Here is a 17,839-nt window from a genome sequence, read left to right as displayed (position 1 = left end):
CCAAGCTTCACGTGACACACATCTCTTTTGTTTAGCCTGGATTAATTCGTTGTTAAAACTTGATTATCCCTCATTTCCCAGGCTTACCTCTTTTACATGTATATGACAGTTTTTATTGTTTTTGCTGTTTTTATATACAGGTGCTGCTTGATTTAAGATGGGGGTAACATTCTGACAAACCCTTTCTTTCTTTCTTTCAACACACCGGCCGTATCCCACCGAGGCAGGGTGGCCCAAAAGAAAAAACCAAAGTTTCTCCTTTCAAATTTAGTAATATATACAGGAGAAGGGGTTACTAGCCCCTTGCTCCCGGCATTTTAGTCGCCTCTTACAACACGCATGGCTTACGGAGGAAGAATTCTGTTCCACTTCCCCGTGGAGATAAGAGGAAATAAACAAGAACAAGAACTAGAAAGAAAATCGAAGAAAACCCAGAGGGGTATGTATATATACGCTTGTACATGTATGTGTAGTGTGACCTGAGTGTAAGTAGAAGTAGCAAGACGTACCTGAAATTTTGCATGTTCATGAGACAGAAAAAAGGACACCAGCAATCCTACCATCATGTAAAACAATTACAGGCTTTCGTGTTACACTCACTTGGCAGGACGGTAGTACCTCCCTGGGCGGTTGCTGTCTACCAACCTACTACCTAGGTCTGACAAACCCATCGTATGCTAAATAAATAACCACTGTCACTGAATTCGTAAATAAATAATTATTGTAACTAACTAAATACCAGTATTGAAAATTAAATAAATGATTACAAGTTATGGATTTGCTGTCTTCATGCTGAGTGATTATCTCAAGTTTCATCTCCAAAGTAATTGCTTTTGCACCATCATAAAGTCGAAATATCATAAGTCAAACCATCATAAGTCAAGGAGCACCTGTACGTACGTGTATTTATCTTTTTGTATGTGAAGAAAACAAAATTCAGTTTATGGTATTTATTGAGAAGATATTTTGTCTACATTTCTTTGTACCATTTAGATTTAAAGAAATAGAGCATATACATAAATCATAAAATATATCATATTGTCACAAATGAGCACTGGCCTGTTCTACAGGAGGTCATCATGCTAGCTTGCTGCAGAAGGTGGTGGTGCAAGTGCTGTCTCGGTCAGACTGTCAACAATGGTACTCCAGTCATGCTGGAACAGCTGTTGTCCTCTATGACACACACCTCTGCGCTGGCTTTGAAAATGGCGAGAAGGATGCCTGTCAGGTGAGGCTAGGTGGTGAGAGAGAGAGGGAGAGAGAGAGAGGGAGAGAGAGAGGGAGAGAGGGAGAGGGAGAGGGAGAGAGAGAGGGAGAGAGAGAGGGAGAGAGAGAGAGAGAGAGAGGGAGGGAGAGAGAGAGAGAGAGGGAGGGAGAGAGAAAGAGAGAGAGAGAGAGGGGGGGGGAGAGAGGGAGAGAGAGATGGAGAGGGGGAGAGAGATGGAGAGGGGGAGAGAGATGGAGAGAGGGAGAGAGAGAGAGAGAGAGGGAGGGAGGGAGGGAGAGGGAGGGAGGGAGGAGGGAGGGAGGGAGAGAGAGGGAGAGAGAGAGAGAGAATGAAATAAGTGAGAGTGAGTGAAAGATTGTTCGATATGGCAATAGCTTAATCAAGAGATGGTTTTATACAGCAGTGACTTAATCAAAAGATAGTTCTGTAGGTAGAAACCTGATCAGATGTTGTGTTCCAAACAGTTTATTTATTTATACAAATATAGGTGCCTTGTAAACAAGATGTATTGTGCAGACTTGAGACCAGGTCAGTCAGGTGGTATTTTAAGGAAAGGCTGGACAACACTAATCTGTCATCATGTTATAAGTTATATTGCTAAATGATAGTGATATACCTTATGAGCATGATGACAGGCTAGTGTTTTCACATCTTACAGTCTACAATAACATAACAATGTAACTACTAAACATGATGACACACTCATTACTACACACGATGTTTTAAAACAATTTATTACGCTCATAAAAGTATGAATTCTTAGTGTAAATATAAATTGTAAACACCCTAATGGTATTCATCTCTCAAAAGCTCCATCCTCGTCATTCTTTATAATCTGCTTCTAGTGTGATAAACCATCTTAGGAGATGGTAATGCCCAAGTAATAGTTACTTGGGCCCTGCAAGGAAACCTATATGCTGTTGTAGCTGCTGAACCCATAGTGGAATGTTTGATGACATCCTTATGACTATACTAAAGTATACCAGCTCAAGCTGACAGATTTCATTAGCTACTTCATATTTGAAAACTATCCCGTGACAGAAAATTACACAAAAATCATCCACTGTTATGTAGTATAGCAGGAAAAAACCATCCTGTATGTTGAATTATTATAGGAAAACCATCCTATGTAGTATGACAAGAAAAACCCATGTAGTGATGTAGTATGACATGAAAAACCCATCCTGTGTGATGGAAACCATAGCTAGTTTTTGTTCCCACTCTAATTTATATACTATTTGGTGGCAGCTCACTGTAAGTGATCCCACAATGCAGCTCATATAGAATATGATGGCTGTTAATTGTGGGTGGTCCCACAATGTAACTCAGAAAATGTGGTGGCAACACAGGTGTGAGTGATCTTATGTTGTAACTTTCATATAGATGTGATTATTTTGATAGAGAAAGCAAAATACAGTAACTGATCTTTCAACATCTCCAGGGTGACAGTGGTGGTCCCCTGATGACAGCTCCTGACAGCGAGGGACACCAGGTGACTGTGGGAGTGGTGTCAGCGGGTATTGGTTGTGGTCGTCCAAGGCTGCCTGGCCTCTATACTCGGGTGTCCCGATACATCGACTGGATTATCAATAAGCTTAAGACGAGAGGTGTGAATGTTAAGGTGTAGCCAAGTCTTCAGTAACTTTACCTTACTAGGATACTTGGATGGTTCCTCACCAAGACATTACTTCACTGGGAAGATACATCACCAAGACATTATCTTACAGGAAAGATAACTTACAAAGATGATATATTACCAGAGTACTTACAAACTACAGTATGAGTGGGGTTAGAACCTATGGCAAGCGAGTTGTAAAACTCCAAGTTAGTGTGTAAGCCACTGAGCTAGCTGGCTACTGTGGTTTGTTTGCAATCATATTATGATTTCGTGAGTCATGATGGCAACTTTGAGGGGACTAGAGCTAGAGTTCATTGCAGCCATACTGGCAGGAGATTCATCTGTAAAAACTTGCATTTGTGGTCACAGTGGGGGTCCATGCTAACTTCCCTATGGTGTATAAATATACCTACTTGGATAAATCTTACTGTAGCCTGCTGGCCCAGTGGCTTACGCACTGGCCTGCAGTTTTACAACTCGCTTGGCATGGGTTCTAACCCATATTATGGTTTGTTTGCAATTGAGTTATTATGATTTTGTAAGACCAGAATACCTCATGAGTATGCACATGCACGTGTGTACACACACACACACACACACACACACACACACACACACACACACACACACACACACACACACACACACACACACACACACACACACACACACACACACAAAAACACACACACACACACACACACACACACACACACACACACACACACACACACACACACACACACACACACACACACACACACACACACACACACACACACACAAAAAAAAAAAAAAAATTCAGAGATGGGACACAGCAGCAAGGGGTCACAGCTGGAAGTTGAAAACTCAGATGAGTCACAGGGATTTTAGGAGGTATTTCTTCAGTCATAGAGTTGTCAGGAAGTGGAACAATCTTGAGAGTGATGTAGTGGAGGCAGGATCCTGGCACAGCTTCAAGAGGAGGTTCAATAAAGCTCATGGGGAAGAGAGTGGACTTAGTAGCAACTAGTGAAGAGGCAGGGCCAGGAGCTGTGACTCAATCCCTGCAACCAAATATAGGCGAGTACAACAATCACTCATACTGTGCTGATCATTCAGTTTCACATCTGTTAGTGATTTAGGAATGCATTTATTTTAACTTCTGTTTCATTAATTCTTATGTGTTATATGGGTACATGATTTGTTCCCAAAAGTTATATAAAATATTTTTCGATATCATTATTAATTATGATCAGTAATGTCAAGGGGTCTAAGTCTGGTAATATATATATATATTTTTTTTTTATTTTATAACACATTGGCCATTTCCCACCAAAGCAGGGTGACCCAAAAATGACAAAACACTTTCATCATCATTCACTCCATCACTGTCTTGCCAGAGGTGCACTTACACTACAGTTATAAAATTGCAACATCAACACCCCTCCTTCAGAGTGCAGGCACTGTACTTCCCACCTCCACAACTCAAGTCTGGCATGCTGGTTTCTCTGAATTCCTTCATAAATGTTACTTTGATCACACTCCAACAACATGTCAAGTCATAAAATCCATTTGTTTCCACTCTTTCCTGTTTAACACACTCACGCATGCTTGCTGGAAGTCCAAGCCCCTCGTACACAAAACCTCCTTTACTCCCTCCCTCCAATATAAATGTTGCATCACAAGCAAAGAGTAGAAGTTCTCAGAAGTTGAGTAACATTTGGTAGGTGAGAAGGCAGCAGCCTAGAATGCTTCCTTGGGGACAACTAAATTCATTGGTACAATACTTGAATAAGTATCGTTTATGGTTATATGCTGTTGTCTGTTATTGTTACTGAGGTATGACTGAAAATACTTCTTCCTTAGATTCCATAGTAGCTTTAGTAGAAGAATATTGTGAAAACAGTATGAAAAGCCTTTCACATATCAGTAAAAAGTCCAGTAAGGAGAAAAAATATAACATATAGTTGTGTACATCACTGATATACACAGAGTATCTGCTGTTTGTGTTGGGACAGACTGTACCCTTAATAACCTAAGGAGGCAAGATGTTTTTCTGAAATATAACATAGACTTCATTAAAATAGCCTCCATCTCAACATTAATAGGACTAAATGTGATCCTTTCTTTTTTAAGTGATGTGGATACTCAACAAGGTACTCCAGCAGTTGCTTAATCACAAAGCAGGTCATCAAATGACTATCATATGCATCAGCAGACATTTTTCCTGACTAAGAAAATACTCGTACCATTGGATGATCTGTAAATCGCTTATCACTTAATTCTCGACCTGTTAATGTTATTCCTTTTCTCCTTCACACGAGATAATGATCTATAAGCTTTGTTGGTTATATTGAGCACAGGAGCAACTCTTGGTTCTGAGTACTTTCAGTTTACCTTCAAGGGAGGTTACTTGATGCCAGTGAAGGGCTCTTGATGCAAGGAATTCGACTCTTACTAGCTTAGTGTTTCCTCAGTAGTTTACTACTACTACTTGGCTTAGCGCTTCTTTTTGATAATAATAATACTACTACTAATAATAATATGGCAATAATAATGTAATGGTATTATGAATATATTTATTGGCTAGTATGTACATTGGTAGGTTTGGCTATATTGAAATTAAATACCTTGTGGTTTGATGTCTGAACACTGAGAAAAACTCGAACAGTACAGAAAATTTCTGATCAAAATCCCGATACTATAAAAATGTTACTCTTAGTCTGCAATTAAGATACGAATAGGTAGTTCACTAGGTTTATACAGCCTATAGCCAGCATGAGAGTCAATAATACTACAGATTATAAGCCTTACAAGTAAGAAGTTTGAAATACTTGAGACCCTTGTAGGCTTATCACTTCTTTTTGATTGTAATAAGAATTGAATGTAGTGTTCATCTTGACTGCTTTAATTAAGGTTCAGTGTTTCCTACAATGTATGATCTCATTAGTGATTACTTAAATGAAAACAAACAAATGCATATGATCTCATTAGTAGTACTTCTTTTTTATAATAATAATGATCTCATTAGTGATTAGGTAATTATGTATATAGACAAATTTACAGTATATAAAGTTAACTGGGAACATATATAGACAGATGTACAGAAGCACCGCTGTCAAAATAAAAGAAAAGGGAACTTCCAAGCCCTATTATGATTTCTCACAGTATCAAGGAACATTTCCTTGATAATGTGAGATATCACAATGCACTTGAAAGTTCACTATTCTTTTCACAGTGGTTGTTCTGCATATTGTGATATCACCTGTTTACTGTGATCTTACTGCAACATAGATAGATGTATATATGAGGATTATCTCTGATAAAATTTTACTTTTAATAAGTAAACATTGATAAGCTTTTATAAACAGCTAATTTTAAGTGATTTTTTTATAACATTACTTCTTGTCAGCTGTGTTCAAAAACTTCTACAGTATTTTTAAAGTTTCATAATAAACATGAATCTATACAAATTTTTTTTTTTTGCCTAGAATGTTAGTGGTACATATAGCAGAGGTGCTGTGTGTACCACTAACAACAATCTTCAACACTTTATCAAAACAGGGCAAGAACCTGAGGTATGGAAGACAGCAAATATATAGTCCCAATTTATAAAAAAAAGGAAACAGACATAAAGCATTAAACTACAGACCAGTGTCACTGACATGTATAATATGCTAAATCATGGAGAAGATTATAAGAAGAGTGGTGGAGCACCTAGAAAAAATGAGCTTAACGACAACCAGCATGGTTTTAGGGCTGGGAAATCCTGCGTTACAAACCTACTGGAGTTCTATGACAGCAGTAAGACGAGATAGAGGGGTGAGTAGACTACATTTTCTTGGACTGTAAGAAGGCTTTTGACACAGTTACACACAGGCAGGTATAACACAGAAGGCACTGCAATGGATCAGGGAATATCTGTCCGGAAGTCATCAGCGAGTCATGGTATGTGGCGAGGTGTTAAAGTGAGTCTGTGGCAAGCAGGGTTCCACTGGGGTCAGTCCTAGGACCAGTGCTGTTTCTAATTATTATTATAATCAAAAAGAAGCACTAAGTGCTGTTTCTAAGCATATGTGAATGACATAATGGAAGGAATAGACTCAGAAGTGTCCTTGTTTACATATGATGTGAAGTTGATGAGAAGGATTCAATCGGATGAGGACCAAGCAGAACTACAAAGGTATCTGGACAGGCTGCAGGCCTGGTCCAGAAACTGCCTCCTGGAGTTCAACCCCACCAAGTATAAAGTCATGAAGATTGGGGAAGTGCAAAGAAGACTGCAGACAGTCTAGGGAGCCACAGAATACAAACCTCACTCAAGGACAAGGATCTTGGGGTGAGTATAACACCATGCACATCTCTTGAGGCGCATATCAACCACTTAAATGCTGCAGCATGTTAGCGCCTAGCAAACCTAAGGATAGCATTCCGACATCTCAAAAACGAATTGTTCAGGATCCTGTACACTGTGACACCATGCCTATATTGGAGTATGCAGCACCAGTTTGGAACCCACACCTAGCCAAGCACGTAAGGAAATTAGAGAAAGTACACAGTGTACAGCATCTTGAACTATTCCCCATTAAGGTATCGGAATGCTGTTCTCAGGTTTGCCATGCGCCCATATGCTGCAGCAGTTATCTGGTTGAGGTGTACTTCCGGAGACGTGCTCGGTGTTATACTCGCCCCAAGATCTTTCTCCTTGAGCAAGGTTTGCAGTCTTTGGCCACCTAGCCTATACTCTGCGATCTTCTTTGCCCTTCCCCACTCTTCACAACTTTGCATTTGACAGGGTTGACTGTGTGTGTGTGTGTGTGTGTGTGTGTGTGTGTGTGTGTGTGTGTGTGTGTGTGTGTGTGTGTGTGTGTGTGTGTGTACTCACCTAGTTGTACTCACCTAGTTGAGGTTGCGGGGGTCGAGTCCGAGCTCCTGGCCCCGCCTCTTCACTGATCGCTACTAGGTCACTCTCCCCGAGCCGTGAGCTTTATCATACCTCTGCTTAAAGCTATGTATGGATCCTGCCTCCACTACATCGCTTCCCAAACTATTCCACTTACTGACTACTCTGTGGCTGAAGAAATACTTCCTAACATCCCTGTGATTCATCTGTGTCTTTAGCTTCCAACTGTGTCCCCTTGTTGCTGTGTCCAAACTCTGGAACATCCTGTCTTTGTCCACCTTGTCAATTCCCCTCAGTATTTTGTATGTCGTTATCATGTCCCCCCTATCTCTCCTGTCCTCCAGTGTCGTCAGGTTGATTTCCCTTAACCTCTCCTCGTAGGACATACCTCTTAGCTCTGGGACTAGTCTTGTTGCAAACCTTTGCACTTTCTCTAGTTTCTTTACGTGCTTGGCTAGGTGTGGGTTCCAAACTGGTGCCGCATACTCCAATATGGGCCTAACGTATACGGTGTACAGGGTCCTGAACGATTCCTTATTAAGATGTCGGAATGCTGTTCTGAGGTTTGCTAGGCGCCCATATGCTGCAGCAGTTATTTGGTTGATGTGCGCTTCAGGAGATGTGCCTGGTGTTATACTCACCCCAAGATCTTTTTCCTTGAGTGAGGTTTGTAGTCTCTGACCCCCTAGACTGTACTCCGTCTGCGGCCTTCTTTGCCCTTCCCCAATCTTCATGACTTTGCACTTGGTGGGATTGAACTCCAGGAGCCAATTGCTGGACCAGGTCTGCAGCCTGTCCAGATCCCTTTGTAGTTCTGCCTGGTCTTCGATCGAGTGTATTCTTCTCATCAACTTCACGTCATCTGCAAACAGGGACACCTCAGAGTCTATTCCTTCCGTCATGTCGTTCACAAATACCAGAAACAGCACTGGTCCTAGGACTGACCCCTGCGGGACCCCGCTGGTCACAGGTGCCCACTCTGACACCTCGCCACGTACCATGACTCGCTGCTGTCTTCCTGACAAGTATTCCCTGATCCATTGTAGTGCCTTCCCTGTTATCCCTGCTTGGTCCTCCAGTTTTTGCACCAGTCTCTTGTGGGGAACTGTGTCAAACGCCTTCTTGCAGTCCAAGAAAATGCAATCCACCCACCCCTCTCTCTCTTGTCTTACTGCTGTCACCATGTCATAGAACTCCAGTAGGTTTGTGACACAGGATTTCCCGTCCCTGAAACCATGCTGGCTGCTGTTGATGAGATCATTCCTTTCTAGGTGTTCCACCACTCTTCTCCTGATAATCTTCTCCATGATTTTGCATACTATACATGTCAGTGACACTGGTCTGTAGTTTAACGCTTCATGTCTGTCTCCTTTTTTAAAGATTGGGACTACATTTGCTGTCTTCCATGCCTCAGGCAATCTCCCTGTTTCGATAGATGTATTGAATATTGTTGTTAAGGGTACACATAGCGCCTCTGCTCCCTCTCTCAATACCCATGGGGAGATGTTATCTGGCCCCATTGCCTTTGAGGTATCTAGCTCACTCAGAAGCCTCTTCACTTCTTCCTCGGTTGTGTGCACTGTGTCCAGCACTTGGTGGTGTGCCCCACCTCTCCGTCTTTCTGGAGTCCCTTCTGTCTCCTCTGTGAACACTTCTTTGAATCTCTTGTTGAGTTCTTCACATACTTCACGGTCATTTCCTGTTGTCTCTCCTCCTTCCTTCCTTAGCCTGATTACCTGGTCCTTGACTGTTGTTTTCCTCCTGATGTGGCTGTACAACAGTTTCGGGTCAGATTTGGCTTTCGCTGCTATGTCATTTTCATATTGTCTTTGGGCCTCCCTTCTTATCTGTGCATATTCGTTTCTGGCTCTACGACTGTTCTCCTTATTCTCCTGGGTCCTTTGCCTTCTATATTTCTTCCATTCCCTAGCACACTTGGTTTTTGCCTCCCTGCACTTTTGGGTAAACCATGGGCTCATCCTGGCTTTTTCATTACTCCTGTTACCCTTGGGTACAAACCTCTCCTCAGCCTCCTTGCATTTTGTTGCTACATATTCCATCATCTCATTAACTGGCTTCCCTGCCAGTTCTCTGTCCCACTGAACCCCGTTCAGGTAGTTCCTCATTCCTGTGTAGTCCCCTTTCTTGTAGTTTGGCTTCATTCGTCCTGGCCTTCCTGCTTCTCCCTCCACTTGTAGCTCTACTGTGTATTCGAAGCTTAAAACCACATGGTCACTGGCCCCAAGGGGTCTTTCATATGTGATGTCCTCGATATCTGCACTACTGAAGGTGAATACTAAGTCCAGCCTTGCTGGTTCATCCTCTCCTCTCTCTCTTGTAGTGTCCCTTACGTGTTGGTACATGAAGTTCTCCAGTACCACCTCCATCATCTTAGCCCTCCATGTATCTTGGCCCCCATGTGGGTCCAAGTTCTCCCAATCGATCTCCTTGTGGTTAAAGTCCCCCATGATCAGGAGCTTTGCACTGCATGCATGAGCTCTTCTGGCTGCTCTAGCCAGTGTGTCAACCATCGCTCTATTGCTCTCGTCGTACTCTTGCCTTGGCCTCCTGCTGTTCTGTGGTGGGTTATACATCACTGCTATTACCACCTTGGGACCTCCAGAGTGAAGTGTTCCCACTATGTAATCACTTTCTTCTCCGCTATCTCCTCTCTCCAGCTCATCAAAATTCCAGCGATTTTTGATCAGCAACGCCACTCCTCCACCCCCCCTGTTCCCTCTGTCTTTCCTCAGGATTTGGTATCCCGTTGGAAAGATGGCATCTGTTATCATACCTGTAAGCTTGGTTTCTGTAAGAGCTATGATGTCCGGTGATGCTTCTTTGACTCTTTCGTGCCACTCCTCCCACTTATTTGTTATTCCATCAGCGTTTGTGTACCATACCTTCAGTTTCCTTTCCAACACTGTGGTTTGGGGGGCCTGTGGGGGTGGGAGACCTGGTGGCATACTGTGGGATTCTATAGCTCGATGTTGGGTGGAGGCTGTGGGTATGGATTGTAGTGTGTGTTGGGATGGTGTGATAGGTTGTATGGTTCTGAGAGTAGTTGTGTGTGTGCTTGCCCTTGCTGTTCTGTCCTGCTCTGACTGACCTCTGCTGATTCCCTCCTTGACTCTTTTCCTAGCTCCTTTCGTTTTTTTGTCCTCTCCCTCAGCTGCTGTCGTTCTGATTTTGTTCTGTCTCTGTCTAGGAACACCCTCTTGTACTCTTCCGAGTATTTCAATCGTGGTTTCTCTTGGAGGATCCTGTTCCGCACTGTTTCCGTCCTGAGAATCAGCTTGATTGGTCGGTTTCTCCCCTTCGAGTACCCCCCTATTCTCTGAAAATTTACAATCTCGTCCATCTCTTCACCTATTTCCGTGATGATTTTCTCAATCTCCTTTCCTTCTTCCTGCTTCCTTTCAGTGTGTGTCCTTTCCTCTCTCTCCTGAAGCCCATGGATAAACACTGATTTTGCTCTTTCTTCCTCCCATTGCCTCACCCTCTGTGACTCTGGATCCTGCCTGTATGTGGTCAGTTTCTCCCTTGATTTTTCCAGTGGCTCTTGATAGCCTTGTTGTGCCTCAGCATTCGACCTATCACCCTCTCCATCTGCAACCAGCTGATCTTCCCTTTCACTCCTTGGTCCTCCTTGACAGATTGATGTGACCTTAGCATAATTCATAATTCCTTCCTTCCTGTTCAGCCTCGCAGCTTCATATGCTGTGTGTGTGTGTGTGTGTGTGTGTGTGTGTGTGTGTGTGTGTGTGTGTGTGGGGAGGGATTGAGTCATAATGTGTGCAGCAAAGCCTTGATTAGTAAGAATTTGAATAGTGTGAAATTTGATTTAGTACGAATTATACAATGATACTAAGCCTTATTTAACATAAGTCAAAATTCAATTAGTATAAATTTGCTGTGCACCCCGCTTACTAAAATTGGAACAGATGTTGGAATGCATGAATCTACAGTACGTAATACAGTGGACCCTCGACATTCGATACTAATCCGTTCCTGAGAGCCATCGAATGTCGAAAATATTGAAAGTCGAATTAATTTTCCCCATGAGAAATAATGGAAATCAAATTAATCCATGCAAGACACCCAAAAGTATGAAAAAAAAAATTTACCACATGAAATATTAAGTTTAATGCAATAGAATAATTACAATAACAACAATAACAATAGAATAATTGACACTTACCTTTAATGAAGATCTGGTGATGATTGATGGGATGGGAGGAGGGGAGTGTGTGGATGGTGTTAGTGTTTAGAAGGGGAATCCCCTTCCATTAGGACTTGAACTGGCAGCCTCACCATGCCTTACCACACTGAGTATGCCACTACGATTCTTAAATCTTTCAAACCAACCTTTGCTGGCCTTAACTTCACTCACATCACCACTAGTTGCAGGCAATTTCTTTACCAAATCATCATGCACTCCGACACACGCACTCCACTTTCGTACTTTGCAATTATCTCTTTCTTCATTTCAATAGTCATTAGCACCTTTTTTCTCGAAGGGTTGGCACTAGAAGCTTTCTTGGGGCCCATGGTTACTTATTTTGCAGAAACAAGCACCAAACACAGTGATAATATGGATAATATGGAATGTACCGAATGTATCCTTAGATGCGCGCACACTGGCTGGCTTGTAAACACTGGCACACACGGGGCAGTTCAGGCCACACGTGGACACGTCTCGTACGAATCGTATCGAATGTCGGGTTTTCCATCGAATGTCGAGGCGAAATTTTTGCATTAAAATGCATCGAATGTTGATGCCTTTGAATGTCGGGGGTCCACTGTACTATTATAAAACACGCAGATGAAATAGAAGAAAAATGTACAGTTGCATCAGCTTTTTTGTGACTTGCAAACAACTATTATTAATAGATGCATTACAATCTCTTATCAAACGAGAACTTTGAGTTTCTTTATGGCTGTAACTGCTGTCAGATTTCATATGTCGCGCTCGTGCTGCTTAGGCCTCATGCTGCTGCCTGGTGGCCCAAGTTCAAGCCTACAAATGGCTGGGACAACAACTGACTTACTCCACAAACTCTGATGACAATACCTTTTGCACTCCCCTCAGCCCTTTCTACCTCAATCCCCTGCTACCCTCTACCCCTACACTATCCACTGCCCCGCTGTTCTCCGTAAGCTACTAATTATCCCTCTCCCTTTTGCCACCTGATAACCCCGCTTCCTTCCTGCCCTGCAGCGCTGTATAGCCCTTGTGGTTTAGCGCTTCTTTTTGATAATAATAATAATACAAATGGCTGGGTATGAGACCACACACATGCACACATACAAAGTTGTTCAATGATGATCCTCTACATCATAGGATGGATCTAGAGGGAGGGAAGACATACTGGACTCTGGTAAGTCTCCTTACTGATTTGTTTTAACCTTTAATGTTATACAGTAAAGTGGAAACATTAAGAGTATTGTAAGAAACTAGATCATTTGTTGTACTAATAATATAGTGTTCATTACTTAAGTGCACAGAAGACTGAAACGTCCAATTACTCAGACCAAAAGCCTCTTCAGCACTACAAGGAGCCCTCCTTGGAGAGAAAAATTGGGCTCAAAATTAGTGGAAAGATTTGATTTTGCCAATTTTCATACCCCCCTTCCAGTCTGCTAAATTACTGGGATGCCATAAACCATGACCAATCATTCCTAGTTATATCTTATTATCTGAGAAATAGGGTAACTTTAATTTTTTTTGTGAACTCAAAATGGAAGGAAAGTGTCAATATATAGGAGATGTGACTGATGACAGGAAATGTTTTAGAGCCTCAAATATGTGTGTTTATTTTGGACTTTTTAACACTTTCATTGTCCAGACCTCTGATCTGAGAGTTGCTTTATCTTCAAGACTTTAAAATATAAAAAAAAGCAGAATCTTTTTCTGAAGGTAATGAAACCAAAAGTATGAAATTTGATGGAAAACTGATGAAATTATGCTTTTGCAAATTTTGCTGTGTCAACAATATTTAGGCATCAGCAATTTTTGCTCACTTTGAGTCCTATTTTAGGCCAATTACACTGTTCCAATTGACCAAATTCTTAGCTATTTTGCTAGTATGTCTTCCATTTTATCAACTGAGCATAAGAAGCTGCCCAATCAACTATTTCAACTACTCAATAAAGTGATCAGAAATTGGTAATTTGGCCAATTTCACACAAATTTCAAAATAGAGTCCAGACTAAACAATACAGGCATTCCTAGCACTAAAATAATATTTCCTCTGTTCGTTAGTTACATTCCCAGGCTTTACACATGAATTACATTTTGAATTTTTTATTCACGCAAAAAAATAGAAAATTTATTTTTATGCAATATTGTAATAATTGTATAACTAAAATTATCACATTTGTAAATGCATATTAGGCCCACCAGCTGGATATGCATTGGATGGGTGATGTGATTTGTTTACTCTTTAATATCAGCAAAAATCGAACATTTCTGCCACTTTGAGTTCACTTTCAAGCTATTTTCATTCCTGAAACCGATCAAAATCATATCTGTTTCTGTAATATATCTTCCATTCTATGAAATGAGACCAAGAAACCAAGAATACAACCATAAAAACCATACAAAAATTCACCTCCAAGTCACTGTTTTAAACCAAAAATATGGTTGCAGTTTTTTCCTCTCATTATGCAGTGTGTGTTGCAGGATTTTTTTTTACATGGTGCACACTTATCACATAGACCCATTCTCTCATATCTAAACCCAAATTTACTGCTCACAGCTTATGTGAGTGAGCTGGGCTCATGGCAATGAAAGGGTAAAACAAATTTTTTTAATTTTGTATAAAAATGAGTCAATTTTTAACTTCTGTTCACTTTATAAGATAGTTTAGTGTATTTGAATGGGGAGTTTCTTGTGCTCAATCAATAGACTGGAAGACTTACTACTGAAATAGTATGAATTTTGTCAAACTGAGCAATGGCATTGGCTTGAAGTAGGTCAAAGTGGGCAAAACTGCCAATGCATAAAATTGCACCCAGACTGCTTTGTGTTTGTGTAAGCCTATCAGTTTTCCATCAAATTTCATATTTTTTAAGTGTCATTATTGTCAGAAAAAGATTCTACCATTTCAGATTTTTTTTCCTAAAATGTAAACACAGCACTTTTAATTTTGGGGATCTGGACAGTGAAAAGGTTTATCACCACTACAAATACCATTTCACAAATCTCTGAGTCTTTCAATAACCCTGGGGTTTAACCCCTTCAGGGTCCAAGGCCCAAATCTGAAGTGGTGCCCCAGTGTCCAAGAATTTAAAAAAAAAAAAATTGTTATTTTTTCTTATGAAATGGTAGAGAATCTTTTTGTGAAGGTAATAAAACAAAAAAGTACGAAATTTGATGGAAAATTGACGAAATTATGCTCTCGCGAATTTTGATGTGTCAGCGATATTTACGAATCGGCGATTTTGCCGACTTTGACTCCCATTTTAGGCCAATTACATTATTCCAGTCAACCAAATTCTAAGCTATTTCACTAGTATTACTTCCATTCTATCGATTGAGCACAAGAAATCGCCAAGTCAACTGTTTCAACTACAAATTAAAGTGATCAGAAATTGTTAATTTGGCCAATTTAACACAAAGTTCAAAATATTCCAATTTCAAAATAGGGTCCAGAATAAACAATGTAGGTATTCCTGAAACTAAACTAACATTTCCTCTGTTCATTAGTTATGTTTTGAGGCTTTACAAATAAATTCCATTTTGATTTTTTATTCACATAATGAATTTTTATTCACACCAAAAAATAGAAGATTTACTGTTATGCAATACTGTAATAATTGTATAAATATCATCACCATATTTGTGAATGCATATCAGACCCACCAGCTGACATGTATTAGACGTGTGAGGTCGTTTGTTTTCTCTTGAATATCGGCAAAAATTTAACATTTCTGCTACTTTGAGCTCAGTTTCAAGCCATTTCCAGTGCTAAAACCAATCAAAATCATCTCTATTTCTGTAATATGTCTTCCATTCTATCAAATGAGACCAAGAAATTGCAAATAGAACTATAAAAAACATACGAAAAAACACTGCAAAGTCGCTGTTTTAATCGAAAAATCATGATTTCAGTTTTTTTCTCTCATTATACACAGCGTGCTGCAGGATCTGTTTTATGTGGTGCACACATACCACATAGATGTATTCTCTCATATCTAGGCCCAAATGTACCACTCACAGTTTATCAGAGTGAGCTCAGCTCATGACGTAGATCTACGGTTTGGACCCTGAACGTAAAGCCGCAGATCTACGGGACGGACCCTCAAAGGGTTAAACAAAGTTGAACCTGCCAAAAACTGACTTCTCTTTAACTACTACATAACGTGTTACTTGTCTCAGTGTGAACTGATAGTCCCTGATGGATGAAGCATCTTCAAATGAGACACCATAACCCACATTATATCCTCCCCACCTTTGATGAAGGTGGTGTTTAAACTGAAGAATGGACGGGGATTTAAATTGGAGTCCTGACTGGTAACAGGATTAGAGCTTTACCACTGGGCTGTGAGGATTACAATAAGGAAAGTTCATTATTGTGTTATGTCTGAATCAATGGCCACTGTCTATGACCCAACTTCTTCTAACCACAGCCCCAGGAGCTTTCCCAGGACATCCGTTCTCATGCCCCTTAAAGCTGAATATTCTACGAACACAAGATATCCTAGAGTTTATTGAATATATGGGTCTGAGGGATGTGAGAATAGATGTACTATGAGGGCTTCTAGAAATGTGGGAAAGGACCATTCAGTCACAGATGGTGGCCACTGCTGGAGATACAACAGTGCTGTCTGTGATATCTTCCCAATTGTAAGCCCCACTGGCCAGCAGTACAGTGCTGGTTCTGCTACCAGTCATGACCACTGTTCATGTCCCTGTATACTCACTTATTCACTAACAGTTGTTCATTATGACACTTGTATGTTACAATTGATGGTTTCTCTGTGCATGAAAGCCACAGAATATTAATGCATGTATTAGCTAATATGTCTTCCAATATTAAAGTTTTGCAGAAGCATCATTCACACAGTGCTGTTATTACATTTACATGGGGATCACTGAGGTCATAGAACACTTGGATTTAATCCAAGGAATTGGAGGTCAGGATCAAGAGCCCCTCAATGACATCAATGAACCTCAATTGAAGAGCATAATCTGCTGTTTCTTTTAAAACAAATACATTTTATGATGCCTCCTTTCTCTTTGAAATCTCTCATTGTGATACACTGCCAGAACACTATGACCAGACACTGCTGTAACAGACTGTCACTGTCTCACACAGGACAATACCAACACTAGATTTTTTCACTGTAGTTAACACTCCCACATGTTTTTACAACATTAATGATATTTCATAAGTTTTAGCTATGTACGAATAAAGATTGTTGCCACATTTGTCTTACTAATACCATTAATCAAAATGGTTACATGTGTAATGTGTGTGCATTGCTTCATAAACATTGAAGAATAACCTACACATGAACTACGGTCCAGTGCGTTGTCTCTTTTCAGGGGGAGGCTTGGCCGTGCGCTGTGCAGGAGGCTGAGAGACTGGCTCGGTTTTCACCTCCACTTTTACTTCAGTCTTAATTTCAGTCTTGATGTCTGCTTTGCAATCTTCTGTGCAGGGAAAAAACATAAAAGTTGTACAGTATCATAATATTCATGGAAAGTGCTAAACCTGTAAGGGTCATTCATTGTATACAAACTGCAATAGTATAATAAATACTATCATAGATTTCAGGATATCATTTCCCTGAAGAAATAAGTAGGAATATTATGTAGGTATAACTTGCAGTCAAAGACAATAGTGCATACTACATCACCTGAAGATTCACACTCGAAGGAAAACAGTGAAAAGTTATACAAATTTATAAGCCTTTTTAATTTAACAAGAATTAATACTACATAGGAATCTGACTTGGTCTTGCTAAAATTTCTGATATATAAAAATGACTGTCACTATATATTTCTTAAAGGGGAGGGGGTAATAGATCACTGGTTATGATGTAATATATAAATTTTTAACTTTGGAAAATTACTTAATAACCCACTGAATCTATCATA

At 40.5% G+C, this 17,839-nt stretch overlaps 2 protein-coding genes across 8 annotated transcripts in view; one reads left to right on the top strand and one right to left on the bottom strand.

Annotated features, from left to right (window-relative positions):
- LOC128698055 (trypsin-1) overlaps positions 1-3,529 on the top strand; it is a 65,827-nt gene extending 62,298 nt beyond the window's left edge. For both annotated transcript variants that reach the window (XM_053790117.2, XM_070097510.1), the window contains 2 exons: positions 1,071-1,228; positions 2,670-3,529. In XM_053790117.2, the coding sequence (XP_053646092.2) occupies positions 1,071-1,228; positions 2,670-2,855 (344 nt within the window). In that variant the 3' untranslated portion in view covers positions 2,856-3,529. The remainder of the gene's footprint in view (positions 1-1,070; positions 1,229-2,669) is intronic.
- Positions 936-17,839, bottom strand: part of LOC128698056 (mediator of RNA polymerase II transcription subunit 6) — a 41,728-nt gene continuing 24,824 nt past the window's right edge. For 5 of the 6 annotated variants that reach the window (XM_053790121.2, XM_053790120.2, XM_070097511.1 and 2 more), the window contains exon 6: positions 11,459-17,392. In XM_053790121.2, coding sequence (XP_053646096.1) covers positions 17,256-17,392 — 137 coding nt within the window. In that variant the 3' untranslated portion in view covers positions 11,459-17,255. Of the gene's footprint in view, positions 3,893-11,458; positions 17,393-17,839 lie in introns of those variants that run through there. The other variant, XM_053790119.2, reaches the window with a different exon arrangement.

Source organism: Cherax quadricarinatus, chromosome 58, assembly GCF_038502225.1.
Source record: "Cherax quadricarinatus isolate ZL_2023a chromosome 58, ASM3850222v1, whole genome shotgun sequence".
NCBI lineage: Eukaryota > Metazoa > Arthropoda > Malacostraca > Decapoda > Parastacidae > Cherax > Cherax quadricarinatus.
This window is presented reverse-complemented; position numbering and strand designations above follow the sequence as displayed.